Source organism: Lathamus discolor, chromosome 3 (genome assembly GCF_037157495.1).
Source record: "Lathamus discolor isolate bLatDis1 chromosome 3, bLatDis1.hap1, whole genome shotgun sequence".
Classification (NCBI taxonomy): domain Eukaryota; kingdom Metazoa; phylum Chordata; class Aves; order Psittaciformes; family Psittacidae; genus Lathamus; species Lathamus discolor.
In genome coordinates, this window is record NC_088886.1 from 104,019,943 (window position 1) to 104,040,998 (window position 21,056).

Sequence of the window (21,056 nt, forward strand, 5' to 3'; positions counted from 1 at the left end):
TCTTTTCCCAGCTATAATGGATGACAAACACTGTTAGACTTCACACTAGCATGTCTCTTCCAAATCAGATTAATATACTCACTGCTGTTACCGCCGCTCTGTAACTTCAGCTTGCTTTTTTCTTTGGCGCTCCTGCTAAGAACACCATTCGGTTTTACTTCTTCCTCTGTGTCACCTTTTTTTTTCTGCAAATCATTTTGTTTCTTTTTGTAAGTTGGCTTGGGCTGCCGTTTAGTCCTTTGCTCTGACTTGCTCTCACTCTCATCAGAGTCTCCGCTTTCAGAGCCAGACTCGTAAGTTCGTTTTGCTTTTCTCCTAGGGTGCTTATCTTCCTTAGCAAACTTATCTGCCAAGATTTTGCTATCTATGTTATTTTGCAAATCATTTGATGTAGAAGCTATTAAATTGACAGTACATGGCTTAATAATTTCTGAAACGCTGTTCCCTGAATTCTCTTTTTTATTAGTGTTTTTATCTTCCTCAGAATGCCTTGTTAGCCAAGCCTTTTTCAGTTTAGTGTGGTAGTTTGGCTGACTCGTCTGGGAAGTCTGCCCACTGCCTACAGAGTTCGCTTTGTTTATTGTATTACAGACGATAGCACTGTCTAGGGAGAGAGAGGTTGAAAATGTCTGATTTTTCACAGAGTTGGACTCAGTCTCACTGGTGTTACTACTTTTAAACTGAGCTGCAGCCAACGCTGCCTTGTGCTTTTTCAAATGAACAAAGTCGGTGGAGGTGGAGAATCCTGAGCTGGGTTGAGCAGTGCTGCCTGTCTTGCCAGCAGCGGGTGTAACCAGAGGTGGAGTGCTGACCTTGCATTCCTGGGTCTGTGCCACCGCCTGACTTGCTGTTCTTGAGGCAGTACACTCTAGCGGTGCACAGGCCAAAACCGTGTTTGATAAGGAGTAAGTCACTTCTGAACTACCCCAGCTTGACACGCTAGTAGTTGTTGCTGCTGATGTGGTGACATCCATTTTGGTACTGCAGATCATAGTTGTGGTAGGAGTGACAGCATGAGGAATACTGCCTTGCGAGACAGCTGGAAATTTCTTTTCATACTGTGTGCGAGCACTGTCTGAGTTCATATTTGGCAGAATTATTCTTCCAGTCTCCCTGGCTTCCGCTGTTTTCAGGCAATCTGCTTGATTTGTCACAGCTGAAGATCTCTCACTAACTCGATCTTTGGAAGCAGACTGCATTACCGGTACGCTCTCGTATTTCGTGCTAGAAGGAGGACGCACAATAACAGATGCTGTAGCGGACTGTGACTTTCCACTCATTCTTTCAACATGCCAATCCACTTTTTCATTCTTTGGGGCATTATTTGACTTCCACATTTCTGACAAATTCTGTTCAGAAGCACCCTTGTAAACAGTCTGAGCTTCCTTAGGCTCAGGTACTAAAGTTGGTGGTTTCTGCAACTCCTGTATTTTGCTACCACCAGCATTAACGGGTTGAACAGGGGTTAGGGTTGGAGGCGAAAGACTGCTATAGCTGCTTTCCTTCTTCTCCAGGTTCTGATGCACAGGTGGGTGAAACACAGGGGCTCTATGCAAGGCAGGCATACTCCGGAGTGTATTTGAGGAAGAGACTGACAACTGAGTAGGGCTCCTGCTGTCACTTCTAAAAGAATTTATAGAGTGAGACTGCACTGACTGTGGAAGCTGCTCGGGTATCTTGCTTGCGGAGCCTTCACTTTCTGGCTGGTGCTTAATTAAAGGTGGGGGTTTTGAAAGAGAAGAAATATAAGAGGGGAGGGTCTGGGGACTAGCTGCTGTTGAAGGACAATTACTTGGCTTATCAACATATGCACTTGAAGCTTCCTTTGATGGGTAAGATCTTGGTGGTTCATTTACAACACTGTTAGACAAGGTGGTGAAATAGTTACTCTGTGGCAAACTCTGTGGAACAGAATGCTTCATTTTATACAGTTCTGACACAGAGCGTTCAGCATCTTTGTCATATTTTACTGAATGGCTTTTGGGACTTGAAGATAAGGAAGTTACCCTGGAGTAGGTCTCTCTCTCTCCCTCAAGTGCTTTTATTTTAGCTGTAAAAGGAGCAACTTCAATACTTTCTTGTAGTATCCTTCTGTGTTCTTCTTTGTATTTGCTCAGTCGCTCCCCAGTCTCTTGCGGTGGCCTTGGCAGCTGGTTCAACATTGGATCTGCAAAATGCCTGTGCACATGGCTCTCCTTTGCTGTCTGTGTTCTGCTTTGCTCTAACTCTGTTTTTACTGGTGCAGTTGTAACAGAACGTAATGGTTCAATAAATGCTTTCCTCTCCAGTTCTCTGTTTTAAAAAGGTTAAGCAGACACAGGTTAGTCTGAATTCAGTGCAACGTGCTAAACGAAGACCTTTTCTTCCCATGCTCTGAACAAAGTTATCTATTAACACAAAATAAACTTTTCCTTATACTCGGTACAATTTTTAAGTCTTCAGATGACTCATGAGCTCAAGTACCATTCCAAGTCAACAGCGCAGTCTATTTTGCAGCACACTGAGAAGCTATCAGAGTCACCCACAAATAAACTAAGGGGCAGCTAGAAGACAACATCAGCTGCTGAAACGTACCCTCGCATACAGAACTGAATAGCAAACTTACTCTTTGTGATGCTCTGCGATACTCTTGGACAATGGTGGGCTGGAATGCGCTGCCAGTTTGAGAGGCCGAAGGGGATCTGCACTGGACGGTCGCACAGGAATGTGACTCAGTAAACCAAGGCTGTCAGCTGAGGTCACTGGGGTGGGCTGGTGTAACCATGGGCTGGGAGAACTCTGTTAACACCAACCAACCAAAAAAACTAGAATCAGATTTGAAAATAATTGTGGGACCACAAGAGTTACTGTATTAAGTCCTACCAATGATCATGGGGAAGTAATGTATTTCAGCATCAAATCATACACAATAAATAAAACTTAAAATGTTAAGTCACTTTTTGATCAACTGGAACATCTGACTATACTTCTGCTGGACTTGTGACACAGAAAATAGTTAACACATTTCAGAAGTATTCTTAGAACTATTTCAGTATCCAGCACGAATAGTTAATTCTCGAATGGCATCTCAAGCCCAGCAAAATTAGAAAACCAGTGGTAGTCAGATGGCATTTGACTTCAGTTACTAGCAAACAGACCATTAGCTCTGCAGTGAACTGCAAGAAATACTTCTTTAAAAAGGCAAACATGGTTTAGTAGTATTTCTGGAAAACAGTTTCATCTCCAGCTTTACGGGACAGAACTATCTCTTCCCTGGATGATTCCTCTCCTCCCCCCAGACAAATGATTTAAGTATAATAATCCTAATCAATCTGATTTACTTTGGCAGGCATTTTTATTTGGCATGATTTCAGCAGCAGCACACTATTAAAACCATAAATGTACATGCCTGCCATACTTTGCAGCACCGCAAACACACAGTACACTATTTTCTGCTGTGTACCTACATACTCTAAAGGTGGGCAATACTGACCTCCTCCTTTACACACACTACAATAGTTTTAGTTTATGAAACTTTTGTAATTGACAACTTGGGTAGGTTTCTATTTCTCTCTCTATCTGCTCAGAAACTTGTGTAACAACTCTGCAGAACAGGTAAGAGCAGCTTTCTGTATCTCCCCTCTTTCTCTCTCCTCACTTGAGACCTGCTCACAAGAAACATGCACGGAGGAATGGAGAGGCAGGGTACCTACCCTGTTGGAGTGGTGCTCAAGTGCTAGGGACAAGCCAAGAAGGGGCTGGGACAAGAGTGAGTGGAGCTCTCATGCACCACAAAGTGCTGTTCCACCCCTAACTCCTGGCACTGCCCAGAACTTCTTCCCCTCCTCTGCTCCCTACAAGTCCAACCCTCTCCTCCCCAGTCTTAACGACTCCCAGTTGAGAGCTCCTGCAGCAGAAGGGGAGCCAAGAGCTCTCATGACACACGCACACACCACAGAATAGATATGCAGGTGCTACAACTTTGAAATTCTGATTTCTATACCTCTGAATATTCAAAGCAACCAACTGGGTTTGCACTGGCAGTTTTAGTGCACACGTTTAATAGGCCAGGAGTTCCCACGCTGTGGCGAGTTCCCACGAATAGCCTGTAAGCTGTATCAAAGCATTATGCAAAAAAAGGCCCGTCACCTTCTCCCTAGAGGAGCTGCGGAACAACTGCTTGAGCTCCAAGCATTGCCCAAACAGCTTGTAATCCCACTTGCAACCATCTATGGCCCAGCCCAAAGACTGGAGCTGCCACAGCCACCTGTGGATGGGAGGAAAAGGTGGGCTTAGGGGCATGCTTCCTTCAGCACACAGTCATGGCTCAGCCCTCACAGCTGCTACTGCTGTTGCAGCTGAAGCACATACTCCTTTCTGCAGTTGTGGCATCCATGCAAACCAACTTTGGAAACGCCCATTATGGGATTCTAAGACGTATTTAAAAAAAGGCCTTCAGTGCGAGAGCCAGAAGACAAGCCACCACAAGACAACTGCCACATATCAACATAATTAAAAAGCTACGTGCTTCGGTATGCAGGGCTGCATACTTCAGGCAGCCAAAGTGAAAACAGTCTATCCTAACTTCTTTAAAAGGGACTTCAGCATAGGGTAGAGCAGGCAGCAACATGAAAAGATAAATCCACCTATAGTTTTCTCTTAGGCTTTTCTTCTCTGCTGCATGTGACTTTATCACATTTTAGATCAAACTGACTTCATATTACAAGTCCAACTCAAACTGACTGTTTGGGAAAGACTTAGCCACAATGGTTTGGCTTTTCTAAAGAATGAGGCTGGGGAAGAGTAGCTTTCCCCATGATGAAAAAGAAAAAAATCTTTATAACCATTCAGGAACTTCAAGCTTTGAACAAAGGTTTACAATCTGGCAGAAGGACAACTGTCAGCGACATGCCTTTTGTGGTCCTCTGAGAATCTACCCAAATTAGGCCAAGTTGTAAGCCTCTGAAGATCAGTATGCACATGCTCAGTGGAGGTTTGCTTGAAGCTGGCAGTAAAGCCCTCTGAAGTTTCTGTCTGCACTACAGATGCTTCATCTTACACTGTTTCTCTAAGGTGCCTGCAATGGTGATACCATATCCTAAGCCTCCAGGAGCTAGGAAAGTTTTTCTGTAAAGGCCATGTCTGCCTACTGAACACCACTCTGCTGCCACACTGGGCACTAGGCTGAAAAACACAAACCATTTCTTCTGAGACTTGGGTGGTTATACCCAGCATACAGACAGAGGAATCACCCTGACTTGAATACAGAAGAGTAGAAAGCAGATTGGAAGGTAGGGATGTGTGTCAACAAGAACAGAAGAGGAGAAAAAAACACGCGAAGAGAAAATACACAGGTAAGTGTAAAGACAAGAGAAATGGGTACAACAGCACAAGAAAGATTTATGAATGCTAGTATTTCCCTTCAGCACTTCCCACTGTATTTAGTACTTTTTCCATCTCAGCCTTTCTCCATTATTTAGTGAGCATACACAAAACTTCACTATGAAGATGACTGTTCTACCCCTCCTAGTATTTAACTTACACAATGACTTTCATAGTTTGACATAGCAAATATTTACCCTGTGGACTTGAGGTCCCAAACCAGCTGGCTGACCTCGCCTGGTCATAAACTAAAACCAAATATTTTGTCTTTCTTTAAAACACTCAGGATATTAATCTCTGGAAGAACTCTCTACTCACGTCTCACATCCACTGAGAGACAGTAGTTACTAGTGGACTTCCATTCCTAGTTCTCTGCCTACTTAAAAAACCCACCATCACTGTGCACTCAGCATGACACGAACTACTACGACCTACTGAACCTGTAACCTAGAAAACCACTGTAGGGAGACATCAGCCCCAGCAAATTATGTCATTAAGAAATGAGCTCAACTTACCCTTCTCAAGGAAGCCTCTGCGTTAACAGGAGTTTCTGGGTGGACCCACTTGGAGGAGGGCAGACCAAGTCCTGAGTAAGCATGTGTTCCATTTGGATACTGCCAAATAATTGGATAAAGCCCTAGCTGATTATAGGAAGCAGAAGGATGAGCTTGTCCAAGAAGATGTGGAGACTGGTGTTGTAACATCTGTTGCTGCTGCTGGTGTGCTAATGCCAAATGGCTTAAGCTGCTAGCATGAGCAGTCTCTAGTCGTGGATGGCCACCCAGCAAGGAGGCAGCAGGCACTCCAGGTAACACTGCAGGAAGTAGATGAGGGTGATGAACAGAATGGTGAGATGCAGTACTAAGGGGATGAGTGTTAATAGCGGACAAGGGAGCCTGAGCTGAAGACCCAGCTAGCAGATGGGATGAACCAGTTAATGCAGGATGATGAGCATTTGGATTTAAACAGGTTCGGTGGGATGAGGAATGCAGAGGATAATTATGCTGATGCAAATAAGGTGAAATGTGATTAGTTCCTGTTTCTTGTCCAATCAGAGTGGGGTCCCTGTACACTGTGAAATGTTCATTCTTGTCAATGATAAGAGGACTTTTAGTAGCTTCTAGAGCACTAACTCTAGCTGGAACTGGATGAAAACTAGACCTAGGCAAATCATGATCAGTTTTATTGGCTGACCTTGTTAATCCAGTAGCATGGCTGTTTTGGGAACTAACCTTAGACTTCACAGTATCAGAAGATTGGGTGAATTTAGGCTTAACATCAGGTGACTTTGTTTTAGGATGATCAACTGAAGCACTAGGTTTTGACTTCACAGAATCAGGGACTGGATTTTGTTTATGCAGTTTACTCTCTTCTGCTAGAGAAGCTACATTTAACGAAGACATAAACGAGCCATATTGAGCTTTTTCTTTTTCAGGATTTAAGTGTTCGTTTACTGATAACGTTTTTACAACCCCAGGTTGTATCAAATCCGTTTTAACAGCACTGTTAGCCCAACTTTGATCAGCTTCCTGTTTTCTTACTTCAAGGAAATTTGCATTTGCAAACTGTTGTTTTAAATCGCTGCTGTGAGATTCTATTTTCTGAACTGTTTGCACACCAAAGGTACTTGCAGCATCATCCTGGTTCTCCTTTTCAGAGCTGTTTTTATTAGTAGCATCAACAACACATTTTGGAGTAGGAGGCCTGGGTAAGAACTGCTCATTCTTAAAATCCGCTGTGTGATGTTTTTCAGCATTGCACTCTTGAACATGTGGATCCTTGGCATTCTGCTCATAAGATGTTGGCTGCTCTACTGCATGGAGTGAAGATTTTTCTTGCTGATCTAAGACAGACGACTTCAGTCCTTCTGTCTCTTCATGGTTTTTATCCTCCTGTATTTCATCCCATGGAGACCGCCTATCCGTTAGTGTCTGTTCCACCTCCTCAATAGTTTGGGATTTTCCTTCTTCTCCATTTATCTTCGAAGTGTTCTTGCTTTTTAACTCATTTTCTGAATTTTGCTCTGAGGACGAATCTGTTAATCTTTTATTTGAAATTTCTGAGTCACTGCTCTCAGAGTAATCCGAGACATTATCTGTCCTCAGTCTCTTCATATTTAGTTTTTTTTCATCCTCTTCAGGTTTTCTTCTCTTACTAAGGAAGTGTTTATTTTTGGTTTTGGGGTTTTCTGTAAAAGATAAAAACATGTCTATCACAGTTTCAGTTTAATACGGTTTTAAGAAGCTCTCCCTCCCTTTCCAACAACTGCTTTTACCTCCTCGACCTATATAATCATATCTATCTTCTTTCATCTTCTCTTCATCAGGCATGCTGCTATCAGAACCTTTCCTCTTATTTGGACGAGTATTCCTCTGTTGCTGGTGCTGGTGAGAATTCTGTTTTGGTGCTGCAGTTTGGGAATTCATTGCTGGTCTGGGACTATTTGCTTGTGCACGTGTATAATGACCCTAAAAATAATTCTCTGATTAATGGACTTCATGAAATCTTAATTAGCAACTTTTAACATGTATTTTTAGTATTTGCAATACAAAAAAAATACTTAGGTAAAAAGAAATGTATCTACGTGGACTGTGTTGCTGTTCTGGTTGGAACGAGACCGTCGGCGTGAAGTGATGCCAATATTTTCACCTTTCAACAAAGAGTGAACAACATCATCTAGAAAGGTCATCTGAACCATAGAAGGATCAACATTCTGAGGTTCTAACACCTGGTTTAATAAAAAGAAAAAAAAAAATAGTAATCAGCAGATGTTCAGACACTGACCAATCTGTATTTTCTGTATTAGTGTTCACCAGTCTATTTTGTGTGCTAATCAGACAAAAGCCCACTTAATCCTGACAAGCAGAACTGACATAGGACTCTCAACAAAGGCTGGGAATAGAGTAAAATCAAAAGTAACTTAACTGCAAAAATTAATTCTTCCCTGCCCCCCCCCCCAGAAAAAGCACCCCACCACTTCTTCCCCCGCTTCACTGACCAGTAGATTTGAAATTAAGACACTGAGCTTGAGTACTCCTTAAGCAGCAATTATAATATGCAAATATTTTATAAAATTAATGCACTATAAAATACAGTGCCTATAGATATATAAAATATACTGCAAAAGCACACGAAAATAATGCTTCCAACAGAAGCAAAAATGCTGAAAGGAATGAAAATGAATGGAAAGAAGAACTCTAGGTCTGGCAGAGTGTTAACTAGTGGGGGATATTTTGGAAAAAAGGAAATGCCAACCGGAACTCCGATCAATGTCACTAAGTAAAAAAAAATAGTATTTGGGGAAAATTAATTAGAGCAAATTATGGAAAGAATGTACAAGCATTAGACTAGTCTTGAATTTTTATTGTCACTCGTATTTTGGCAGTTACTTTAAGGCAGATAGGTCATTTGCTATATTGAGTCATTACTCTGGTCCTCTGAAACAGAATTCATTTCTGCCACTAAAATACCAGTATTAATTCATTTTGTAGCAGCAACTTCAGAAACACAACTAAAACCCACTACAGTAAATTAGGGTTACAATAAATGCTTAATTTAATAAATTACAGAGAGTGGGTATTTCAGTTGCTTGAAAGAAGTAATCTCTATTGCAGCGCTAAAAGACTTCAGCATTGAAAAAAGAAATTCTCAACAGAGCTGACAGGGAAGACCAGTTCTTAAATCTAGACCGCTTCACTTCAAAGACTTCACTAGCCTAATAGCAACAGAGAAAAACAACACTGTAGGACTGGTATTAATCACATCATTGCACAAACATGAAAACATGATACTTTAGGATGGTTTTAACTGCTAGCCCAATGCAACGTCATGCTGTAGTTTCAGCTCAGTAATAGACTCATCCTGCTGGAACTGAACTACTCAGTGGATTTCAGAGTACCACAAAACCATACTGAGAAGTCACAACATGTAGTTTACTTGAAGCTTGTTTTCCAAGTTATCACATACCAAACTCACCTGGTCATTCATAACAACCATAGTGCGGGTGAAGAGATCATGATGAGTAATGATACCAGTAAACCACTGGGTGGCAGAATCCTGTCTGTACACTCTCACCCTATAACCATTTAAGGAGTACGGACCTTTAGAAGGGGAAGAAATAAAAAAGCCATTGAGGAATTCAGATTTAAAAAAAAGTACAAATGGATTTTCCTGAGTTTAGGTTCATAGCAAACACACCATGCATGGCACGGGCAGCATGCTTTTTGTTTAATTTCCTTTTATTCAGGAAGACATTTTGAAATGCAAATGGTACATTTATGTATGCTTTAAGGACAATTCTGCTAACATTTTCAACATACAGTTCTCTTGTCTAGCTAATCTTTCTACAACCATGATGACAAATGATAGGAAAAGTCCTACCCACTAACAGCAACCATAGAAAAAAAGTAATCTGAACGGCTAGACTGTGGCAGTAGCAGGTTATACAGAGGCTATTTAACAGGCTAGTCACATGCCCAGATGCTTTGCTGGCGAGATTTACATCTTGGTGGTTAGGCTCTGCATCTGCCGAGTCTTTCCCACAAGTGACCAGAGTTTCTCTCCATTACAGCAGTCAGAAAGACAGTGGAGTGATCCTATCCCTGCTATGGCCACACAAAACACTCAAAATGACACACACTATGAAGACTTCAGCTCCCCTTTTCAGATACAAATTCCATACACCGCCTCTTTGCAAAGATCAGTTTAATTCACCTCCAAAAGCCCATGAAAGTGGGGACATAAGTATATACTATATAATAAAGTTATTTTATAGTTGGTCTGAAGACCCAGAAATTGAGATCCAACAACTTTACTCATGTTCAGTAACCTGCTTGATCACCAGAGCCCTACATTTCATCACACTTAGGCATTTGTATAGCATTTGGTATGACTAAGCAGCAATGCCACCAAGATCAGTTCCAACTGCGTGGGTTTCACTACTTCCGCAATCAAACCCCAGGTCAGGCATGCAGGAACGGAAGCAAAACCAGTCAGTGACAACCTACAAAAAGCCTAACTTAAATGATTTAAGAGGGCTTAGTTGCTCAACTGCACAGACGAGGACAGAATTCCCCTGCCTTTCTTAAAGACCATTTTTTCCAACCCCTCTGCCCAGTACATTGAGCAAGCTCAATCATCTGCAGCAAACATGCCAGGGACCTCACAGGTGACAGCTTTCTCTAGTAAAATATTCATATTCACATGACTGCGTCCATTATACTGCCTGCATGAGAAAGTGTGTGATCGTGATGACTGTTATTAATGTCAGTATTTGAGAGATCAAGTGTAAAAGCGATAATGATTTAGCTGTTTACAACTGTCTTAGGGTTTAACTCTGGAACTTTAGCATGGCCTTTTAAACTACCTTTTGCATGTGATTATCTAGGTTTTGGAACAGCTGGGCACAGAAACAACATGCAGTGGCACTCTTCTTTCACCCACATCATTTGCTACTGAACTGAAACCTTGAGACCTGCTGAATTGTGTAAACTACTGGCATTAACTCATCCCCAGAGCATGCTCCCAGCTGCACAGGCAAGGGTCAGAAATGTGCCAGCACAGGCACTGCCAATCACCAGTAAGTACAGGCAGAAAAAAGGAGGAAGAATCTACAAGCTTATGTCTCACATTCCTAATCTTGGACCAGACAGGGTTCCCATGGGGACACATTTCCTGGTGGCTTCTCTCCAACCCTTACTCCACATGCCTCCCCCCAAAACGCCTCCAGCTCAGCTCCCACACTTCTGGCTGCCTGACCCAACCACATTCTCCGTATCTCGAACTCTTCATGGCTGTCCCAAAGCTCTACCTTATTCAGACAGCCTCACTAAATTCTGCCTGTGTCTCTTCATGCAAATTTCCCATTCCTATTTTCCTATCCCAGCTCCTCCTCTCTTGCACCCTACTGTTAACTACACAATGATTTTCAGTCTCTCACATAACCAGGAACAGCCTCTCCCCAGCTTCTTGTCTCATTTTAGCATTTACAATTCCAGGCCACTGGCTTCCAAGTCCTTTGCCATTCTTCTCAGCTTGCAAGTTCCATCCTTCCTTCTTCATCAGCTTCCAGCTTTTGTTACTCTTCTGCACTGACCCAGTGCCAACTTCTTTCCTCTAATCTGTGTCTGCCCTTCATCCCAGCTGTTATCCTATCTATTTTCATAAGAGACTTTATCTACCTTTAAAAGCAATGGTGATTTTTCTTTTTCTTACATGCTGCTGGGATGTCAGAAAGAAGGGGAAAAAAAACTGTGGTCATACAACACAGGACAGCTCAGGCCCAGCCCAGCCACAAGCAGCCATTACAGGAAAAGCCTGGCTTTGTCCCCAGTCCATGGGTGAATCACGCTCAGCTACACATTGTTGAAACAGCCTGGGCAGTACTATGAGGAAATATCTTCAGGGCTGAAGCACACTCAGTGTTTCAAGAGGATTATTACACACGCAGCCTCAGAGATCGTAGTGATAATAAATCTAACAGGAAGAAAAAAAAAGTCAAATATTTTAATTGTTAAAAATCAAAGACACTTTACTATGTTCCTTGAACTGGTTTTATTTGTCCCAAAAGCTTTCAACTCGGCCAAGTTTGGGAGGAGTTTGTTTTCTTAAAACAAGGAATAAACTACTTCCCTGCCAAACCTACAATCTCTACTGCAAAGCATGCTGCTGTGACTGCCGCCCAAAGTAAAGGTCACAAGGGCCAAGTCTTTTCTTTAGTCTCATTCTTGCAAATTGGACTGGTTTTGACAAAAACTCCCCCTCCTCTAATTCTTTTCAAACATTCAGAACTCAGTGTTTATGCTTTTATCCAACCCTCCTCTTTCTTTTGATAAATTGCTTTTTAACTTTTTTGCACAAAGCAGAAAATACTAAGATATGAGATGAAGGCTGCAGCATCACAGAAAACAAGGAAAAGGCTGGATCCTAAAAATGCTGTAGAGGATGAAGTAAAAGAATACAGTAACAGCCTTAACAGATGCGTCTAGACATGGTACAACTGAAAATGTTGCTTTAATTGCAGGGAACTGGAAAATTATAATAACGGAGAAGGTGAAGAAAACAAGAGAAGGTAAGGGAGAAGAAAAGGGTAACATCACTAGATTACAGCAGCTAGCACTGCCAGAAGGCTGCCTGTAAGCCACTGATGGGTTTGCGCCAAACGCAAAGTTGCCATGCTGAAGGGCAGATTATGCCCCAGGAGAACATGACAGCAGGCTCTGCTGGCTGACCACCATCCTGTGGGGCTAAGGCGGTGGTACCGAAAAGGCCCCTGTGGTGAAAGATGCATCACTGCCCGAGGAACCACATCTCTCCCCAGGCCACACTGCGTCACACAAGTGAACAAATGCATCTGAACTACACCTTGTCTTTAGACAAGACAGCTAGTCTGCAAAGGATATTTGGATTAGATTCATCTCACCATCTAAAATATTCTTAATTTGTGCACTTCTAAGCATTCAGACATCTGTTTGAGAAATGATAAAGAAACACCTATATGAAGACAAAAATACAGTCCCTGGAATGACAGGATGTAAATGAGTTGTGTGGCTGGCAGTTTCATTTAGATGACTCTGGGGCTTTGCTCAAGTATTGATTCTGCAACCAGTGTACAAACAGACTTTTATAATTATCATATTATTGTTACCATAACGAAATACAATAAGCAAGCTGAATTTCAGTTTCCTTTTCATATAGCCCTAATTTGATTTCACATCACCTCTCAGTCCAGTTGATGTAAATTTCATCAACAGACTATTAACTCCTGTTGTATCTGAGGATATTGAGATAAAATATAGTTATTAACACCAACATACCAACTTACATAATTCCACACATCACTTTTTTCACCATCCTATCTCTGTAGCCCTTAAGAATAATGGCATCCAGTCAAATTAGAAACTTCACAGAAGACAAGTTTTTTACGGTAACTTCAGTATTACACTTACCATATTCCTTTGGTCTTCTAATCTTAGTTTCATCAAGAAAGACAGATAGCAAGCAAACCTCAGCACCACCCTTAGAACACCGCATTATTTGCTGTTCCCCTCCTAATCTTAATTTATGGAATGCCTGCTCAAGCATTTTTTTGTCCTAAAACTTGCTTTATTGCTTGCCTGGGGATTTTAACCCAGACCCACAGAAGATAGTTTCTGCCTCCCTTTGCTAGGAATGCCTCTGTAGAGCTGCCTGTCAGTTCTGCAGGAAGTTAATGAATATACTATGAATGCATACAGTATTTCTACTGTCAGCAAGGTTGAATCAAAATAATTTATTCTAATTCACATTAGTTTTTCTTGTAACTTGTCTGTACAGTGTAAAAAATTATGTCTGCATTTGCTGCCACCCTCCAGCACTAGAATCAAGTTACAAAATCGTAACTTATTTGAAATGCATTTTTCAATTGGGGGGTGAGGGTGTGGGGTGGGGATCTGAAAGTATTCTTCATCTGTGACAGAACAAGCACAGACAGGTATCTGAGAAGTTATCACACATGACAGTAATGCTAACAGAAAACAGAGTTTTGAACATGCTAAAAGGCGTGTGGTTGCCATTCATACATTTTCACAACAAACTTTATAAAATACCTACTTTCAGACTAATGATATTCAGCTTTCACTGTAATCACTGAAACATCAAACAAGTTAGGAACAGTGAAGAAGTCACACACAGCTTCTTACATGATCTTGTTTTCTTTTATTAACAAATACTTCAAAAAAGTAACTTCCAAGTAAGAAATATATTCTGCATTATAGCACAAATGCTATGGGACGAATCCCACAGAACTAATGGCCTTAAACTAACTAACACAGTATAAAAATAAGACAATATCCCACATAATTACCTTGCATAAAAATCTCCTGAACCTTTTGCTCCTTTACCCAGGCTTTTACCTCCTCATGTAACTGCGGGTTATCCCTGAGAACTGGGTTTAGACTGTCTACGTCGTCCTAAAGTAGAGATTAAAAAAAGAACCATATGTTATGTTTACTTGTAACATTTCTGTTTAATTTCCTAGATGTATTTTAGAGTACAGTATTAAGTAGTTTGGTGCCAATTTTACTGATAGCCTACAAATCCCTGTGTTATTTTTAGAAAAAACTTTGAAGTGTAACATAGTGCTAGAAGTTATTTCATGGGAACACGGTATGTCAGCTCCCGCATGTGGCCAGACTTGTAAGCTATTAATAGGATCACATTTTCATAAATACTGTCTTACTAGAAGCTAAAGTTGCCCTCCAAAGACTTCAATGTTTACAGATATGCAGAAAGAATTGCTTAAATAATTAATCTTAAAAACAAAACCCAAAACCCAAACAAAATCCTGTTTTTCATATCTGTAAAACTTAGTATGGACATATTGTGTATAAACATAGATATAAAACCCACAAAGATAATGCGTAAGAGAGCTGTATTTTAAGAGAAACAAATATTCTGAAACACCACTACTACTACATTTTCAAAAACGTAGGCCTTTATTAATCAGGCAATTTCAAGTAAGACGCACACCTTTTTTTCCAGTTCTCCTGGAAAAGATTCTTTTTGACTATTCAAGCAGGACATCATCTGGGAAATTAAGACATGTTTGGTGACACTGTCCTTCTAAAGAGGAAAATCTAGGTACAAAATCTGGTTCATATCTTTGCAAGCATGGCTTAAATCATCACTCATCTCTAGACTCTTATAATACCTATTTCTCTATTTCAGAGCAAAGTTGCTAGTTCTGCTTTTGAGGCTGTAACAGAGAAAGAAATCTGCACCACAGCCTGGCAACAACTTGTGCAGAAGATGGCCTTGGATATCCATGAGCTGCAGCAACATTCATTTGTACCAAGAGAACTTCAGCCAACTGAAATAATCAGAGTGGTTCTCCACATACAAAATGTAAAATGTTTTATCAGTACTGCAGCTGAGATCAAGCAATTTCTTTCCTTGATCTCCAACACATTCCTTGACGTTTCACAATTATTATGAAGAGCTCCAGCCACAGAATACAAAGATACAAGCAACACAGGGAATGGTGCACTGCTGGCAAGCTCTCAAGTGACATGAGCAATTTCTCTCTATTCATCTGGATGAGATTATTCCCGCTAACCCACTGATCACAGGACATCTATTTCAAATTCAAAATTCACTTCCTGACACTTGATTTGCTGTGCTCCATTACGGAGAATGCATCAATGCTTCAGTTACTAGAGAAAATTGCTCTCTTGCCTTATGCTTTTGAAGGCGTTATGGCATTGGAATCAAAAGAAATGGTCAACATTATCTTTTTATTACATGCAAAGTACAACAAGAAGAAGTAAAGATCAACAAGATCTCTACCACCAAGTTAAAAACAACAACCATGTAAGTATGTTGCTAGCATTATCAGAGGCACATGAGGCTCAACACTAAAATTTATTTCAAGGTAGCAGACTAGCAATGAGGCGATCTAAAAAGGGCTCTATTTTCCCATGCAAATCTATTTTTGCATTGATCCTACATACAGAACCAACACCACCACTGGAAAGAGAGAATGATTTGACAAGGGAACCCAAAAGATCCAGGAACTGGAGCTGTGTGATGTTCATTTGTCTGTCCTTCTTTTGCACCCTCTTCCATGGCAGCTGTATGAGATTTCTGTACCAAAAATTTCCCCTCTCAGATCCACAAGTATTAGATCTAAGTAGCAGACTGAAGCACTGCAACACTGGAAGCCTGGCTGACTTAGAAATGCAGTTAACACGCAGATCTTGTACATTTTGAGTAATTCCTTCATTCCCATCTAAGAAAATATGTATTGTATTTTAATTTTAAGACTATACATATCAATTAGGTACCATGGAGTCAGACCTACTACTCTTTACTGTTACTCAAAAGACAAGCTACAGAAGGCAGAAGTGAGGTCGAAGATCCAGTACGCAAACTGCATGCAGGTATGACCATGATTATGTAGAGGATATCAAAGAGAAGCCAGGGTTTTCTAAATAAACACATGAAATACAGCATTTACCATCAATCACTAAAAAAAAAAAATAAAAAATAAAAAAAAGTATTCTGCTTCTAGACATGCTATACGTAGCTCAATAGAAATCAGTACAGCAAAGCAAAACCTAACTGGCAACTGAAGCTCAGTATCAAGATACCAAAAACACCCACAGGTTCCTGAACTCTGAAAAACTCTGTTCTTTTGTGCATATATTACATATATCTATGAAAAAATGTGTGCGCCATGACTGACCCTTTTCAACAATTAATTTCAAATCTGAACATCTAAAATCCAGGAAATTAATTGCATAATGTGTTAAACTATAAAGCTAATAGCCTTAAGGACAATGGTTTAGCACACCCCACGAACTTTGGCAAAAACAGGGAGACAGGGTAACAATCGAGGCTGATGACTCGCAGTCTCTCCTGTCTTAGCACAGAAGTCAAACAGATGACTGCAATGCCCAGGCCTTTCCCCTACCCTGTGTTTATATTGCTCAAGAAACAACAACTCTATCTACGGATTTGAACCTTGGCAATTACGCTTTCTCCTTCTTCTTGGTTGAAGTATCAAGATTGGCAGACTAACACACAGAAGAATTAAATGCCCTGTAGGACTTTCCTCTAGTCTTTTCCTCATTTGAAAGTAGTTCTACTCACAAAGTAGAATACGGTACCCTCTCCTAGACTAGTTTTTCCACAAGTCCTGGAATACCACTTCCAGGAAGATGTTAATGCTGGTCTGAAATCCTTACAGAATGCAAATCAGAATACAAAAAAATGGGATTGCAATTTTCTTCTTCAAATTTACTGTAGGAATTCCTTTACATACTTTGCATGGCAGTGCCCCTTGCTCCACAAATCACTATATGGAACAGTGGGAAAAAGACAAAAGGAATGTGGGCTAGAAAGATATGGTCAAGATAATCCTTCCTGTCCTTCTGGAAGACAGTCACATGAAATAATGTGACTATCAGAAGCTTTCCAATCAATGTCAAGTTTTTTAAATCTTTGCTCCACTCTTCCTTCTTTACAGACCAAAAGAGGAACTGGAGTCAATTTTCTGTTTAATTATCAAAACAATACCTGAGTCAGCTGCATGTCTCTCTAGGTGGTAATTCCCACCTGCTGGGGACTTACTCAAAACCTAGGAATTCCTAAGAAGGATAAACAATGATTTTTTTTTTTTCCAAAGAATTAAGTTTTTATATCTGTTCTTTCTACTGGTGAAAAATGATAGAGAAGGTTGGAAAGTATAGACCATACCATCAGGTTAAGATACCAAGCTGCTCTAACAAGCAAGTGGAAATCTTTGTTCAGAGAAGTGTTTTCAGAGAGCTTATTAGGACAAACATAATTTATCATTCAAAGCCACAGGTGAACGAGTGCAGATCACTTATAATGCTTCAAAATTCCTTGGAATTTTAAAGACAGTGACCACAGAAAAACAAGTCAAAATCCAAATACACACAGAATTCTCCTAGTTAAGCCCCATCCACAAACAAAATACTGTCCAAGATACTAAGAGGCATTCTTGGATGAGCCAAACCTGCATGTTGCCCAAAGACCATACAAAGAGCCTTCTGAAAGGCTGAAATGACCACAAGCTCCTTTTCCATTTTGGGCAGCTGGCCATGCCTGTGGAGGGAATGCCTGCAGATTTCCACAGCTCCCTACCTTCCTAACAACAAGTTGTTTCCTCAGTATTTTAAAATACTTCTCCAAGTCATTCTTCACAGACTTGAGAGGCAGCGAGTTCATTCCATCAAGAGATGAAACCGTGGAACACAGAACTACAACTAGGAAGAGGATTTGAGTAGCCACTCCCACTCCCCATCACACAGCCTGCATGCTGCTTACAGAAGGGTGTAGAAACTCCAGTCAGCTGGAAGCTCCCATTTTCAGTGAAGAACCGACAATATGCATTCCAGGAAAAGCAGTCCTGGAAAAAGAGCAGCTTTTGGCACTAACAAGGCTTAAACAACAGCCTGGAAGACCAAGCTTCCATATACAACATGCCACACATGAGGAACCTGCAAGCATTTATTTGGTAAAGTGCCTCCCTTGGCCACAGTGTCTCTGCATGTGGCTTCAATGCATCACGGCCATCTTTTTAATATCAGGAGGAACTCATTTCAGCTAGTGTTTTACAGAGAAACACGTAAGTAGATTTTGCAGTCCTCACAAAGGTCAACACCACATTAGTCCTCACCATCTGTGGCTTAATTAACTATAGCTTCCTCTGGCTGCTTAGAGGTTTTCTGGTAATTTAGGACACGAATTAAATGAAAACTAGTACATAAGTGACTTGAGAGACCTGTTTACAGTATTTACACAGCACGTGCTGCACAAGGAAATAAGCATTTTGTCAGTACTTTAATGGTAGAGGACCACATTTAAATTCAAACAGTGCAAATGAAGAATTCAGACATCAATGTATCAAAAGAAGAAAACTTTCAGTTTTCTTGTTTCATTAATATCTTGAAATCAGTTTCTATGAAAAACTGAGAGCCCCCTTCCCCCCCACACTTTTTTTCCCACCAAATTATTTTTACAACATGGAACTTAAGCTGCATAGAAATAAAATTTCAAATTCCACTCTGAAAAACAAGGAACAAGGTAAATCAACACATGCCAACTGACTGTCACAACAGTCTTCAGAGAACGGTGGCAGAAAAAAGTCCTGGTTTTGAAATCTAGGCTGCTCAGAATTTACACTAGACCTCTAATGCCATCATTTAGAAGACTATTTACTCCCATACAAAAAAAAAAAAAAAAAGAAAAATTAAACACCTTACCTGCACCCAGCCTCAAACATGTAAATGATTTTTACCCCTCATTTAAAAGGGCCATATAATTTTCTCCTTATTTTCATTCCTTGATAACCAACCATCCATTTATTTTTTCTTCCTCTTTTCTTTTTCACTGCTTCTATTACCTGACATATCTGATTGTACCACTGATCTCTTATCTCTTTCACTGATTATACCTTTTCAACAAACCTTCAATCTTTATCTTGTCCTGCATGACATCAGAATGAGCAGGGGAAAAAAAACAAAGCAACACATGGAAGAGAACTGTGACTTAAGATATGGATAGGCAGAACACCAAAGATCTTCACAAGATCTATTAACTGGCAGTGTATCTCTGCCATGCTACAACACCTTTTTTTTTCCCCAGTGGCAGATGAGAATCTAACTAAAACACAGAAAAATTGACAGCAACTGACACCCCAAAAGTATCAACGGGCAGGTACTGTCAATGCCACACAGACCATGTCAACACCCTACAGGGAAATCTTGAAATTTAGTCGAGACTAAAATATAGAGATCTTCTATTGCTTCACAGACACATACACATGCACAGACCACTAATAAACAGCATATTCCTTACTCCTTTCTGACAAGTGAAAGGCTACCCCTTGCTGCCGCACCACTGCAGCTGGTAGGGCAGGAGGTCAGCGAGGCACTGAAGGCTGTGGGGCTGTGCAACTCCACAGAAGCGTGTAAAGAAATGCTTTTCCAGGAGAGACTGCTCCAGGCCGAACAGTGACCCGATCCACAGTGTGCCCCTGCAACATCAGTCAGAAACACTGAGGTTACGGAAGGCTAGAAAGTTTTTTGGGAGATCGTAACTTCCCAGGTTACCTTAAACAGCTTTGTCTGAGCTGAGAAGAGGCTTAGGCTTACCAGGCGACGCTAGCGCTTTCTATGTAAACCCAACCCACACTTGACCTATTTTCTGCTGTTCTGAGAGCACAGTCACGATTTACCTCATTCAAACCCTGCAGCTGCTGGGCTACATCTGAACCAGTTAAGTCAAGCTTGAAGGCACAACCCTGACCCCTAAACCAGAAACAAAGTCGAGCTGAGGTCAGCCCCGCTCAAACGTGCACAGAGGCACACCACATAGGCAAAGCAGGGATGGGCAGAGACGCTTTCCCTAGGTGCAGAGGCCAAGCAAGACAACAGGGATAATGAATCCCTTTCCAACAAGGGGCTCTTAATGCATTGTTCTGACAAGGACAAATGTTTGTAGATATTTTGGACCACAAACACTTAAGATTGAAGGTTATTTTCAGTGTACAATAGCTCCAACTGTTTCTGTAAATAGAAAGGTGTAACGACAGGGGAAAATAAGATGAAACCTAAAAATTTAGTGATTTTCCAGCTGTCATTAAGCTTAACATCTCTCAGGAACAACTATCAACAATTTGTATTTTGTTCCCCACTCTTCCCTATACCTAATACTTCTCACATACTCCTACTTCCTCATTTCACTTGTTCAACAATTAAGGAGTTGACAATGATTTTTAAGTTTTAATTACCGTGTTTGAGAATTAGGGGAGCAGGGCTGCATACACCTCTCCAAGTCATGATTTGGGGCTTGAAGAAGCATCACTGCACCGGTTAGTTCAGTTCTGGAAGAATAACTCACACCCATAAGAATAGGGCTGTGAGTTATTTCTATTTAAAATACTAAAGGTTATCCTATGGAAAATATATTAAAGTTAGGAACATAAACCGCGGGGGGGAGGGAGATCTGTCTTGTAGTCCAATATTCTCCCTGATTTCAAGTCACAACACAAAACCAAAGCTATTTGCCTTCCTGTAAGACTAGCAATGTCTCAGGTGAAATGGGCATGCTGGAAAACTTGCTTTTCACAAGTCACCTCACTATTCCTGTATCAGTAAATTAAGAATCTAGAACGGAAAAACAAAAGGGAA

General features: G+C 40.9%; 1 protein-coding gene across 3 annotated transcripts in view; it reads right to left on the bottom strand.

The window, feature by feature from the left end:
• JMJD1C (jumonji domain containing 1C) overlaps positions 1 to 21,056 on the bottom strand; it is a 164,281-nt gene that overhangs the window by 24,366 nt on the left and 118,859 nt on the right. For 2 of the 3 annotated variants that reach the window (XM_065670934.1, XM_065670936.1), the window contains 7 exons: positions 14,204 to 14,309; positions 9,337 to 9,461; positions 7,946 to 8,089; positions 7,637 to 7,829; positions 5,877 to 7,549; positions 2,606 to 2,778; positions 83 to 2,292 (listed from right to left, as the gene is read on the bottom strand). In XM_065670934.1, coding sequence (XP_065527006.1) covers positions 83 to 2,292; positions 2,606 to 2,778; positions 5,877 to 7,549; positions 7,637 to 7,829; positions 7,946 to 8,089; positions 9,337 to 9,461; positions 14,204 to 14,309 — 4,624 coding nt within the window. The remainder of the gene's footprint in view (positions 1 to 82; positions 2,293 to 2,605; positions 2,779 to 5,876; positions 7,550 to 7,636; positions 7,830 to 7,945; positions 8,090 to 9,336; positions 9,462 to 14,203; positions 14,310 to 21,056) is intronic. The other variant, XM_065670935.1, reaches the window with a different exon arrangement.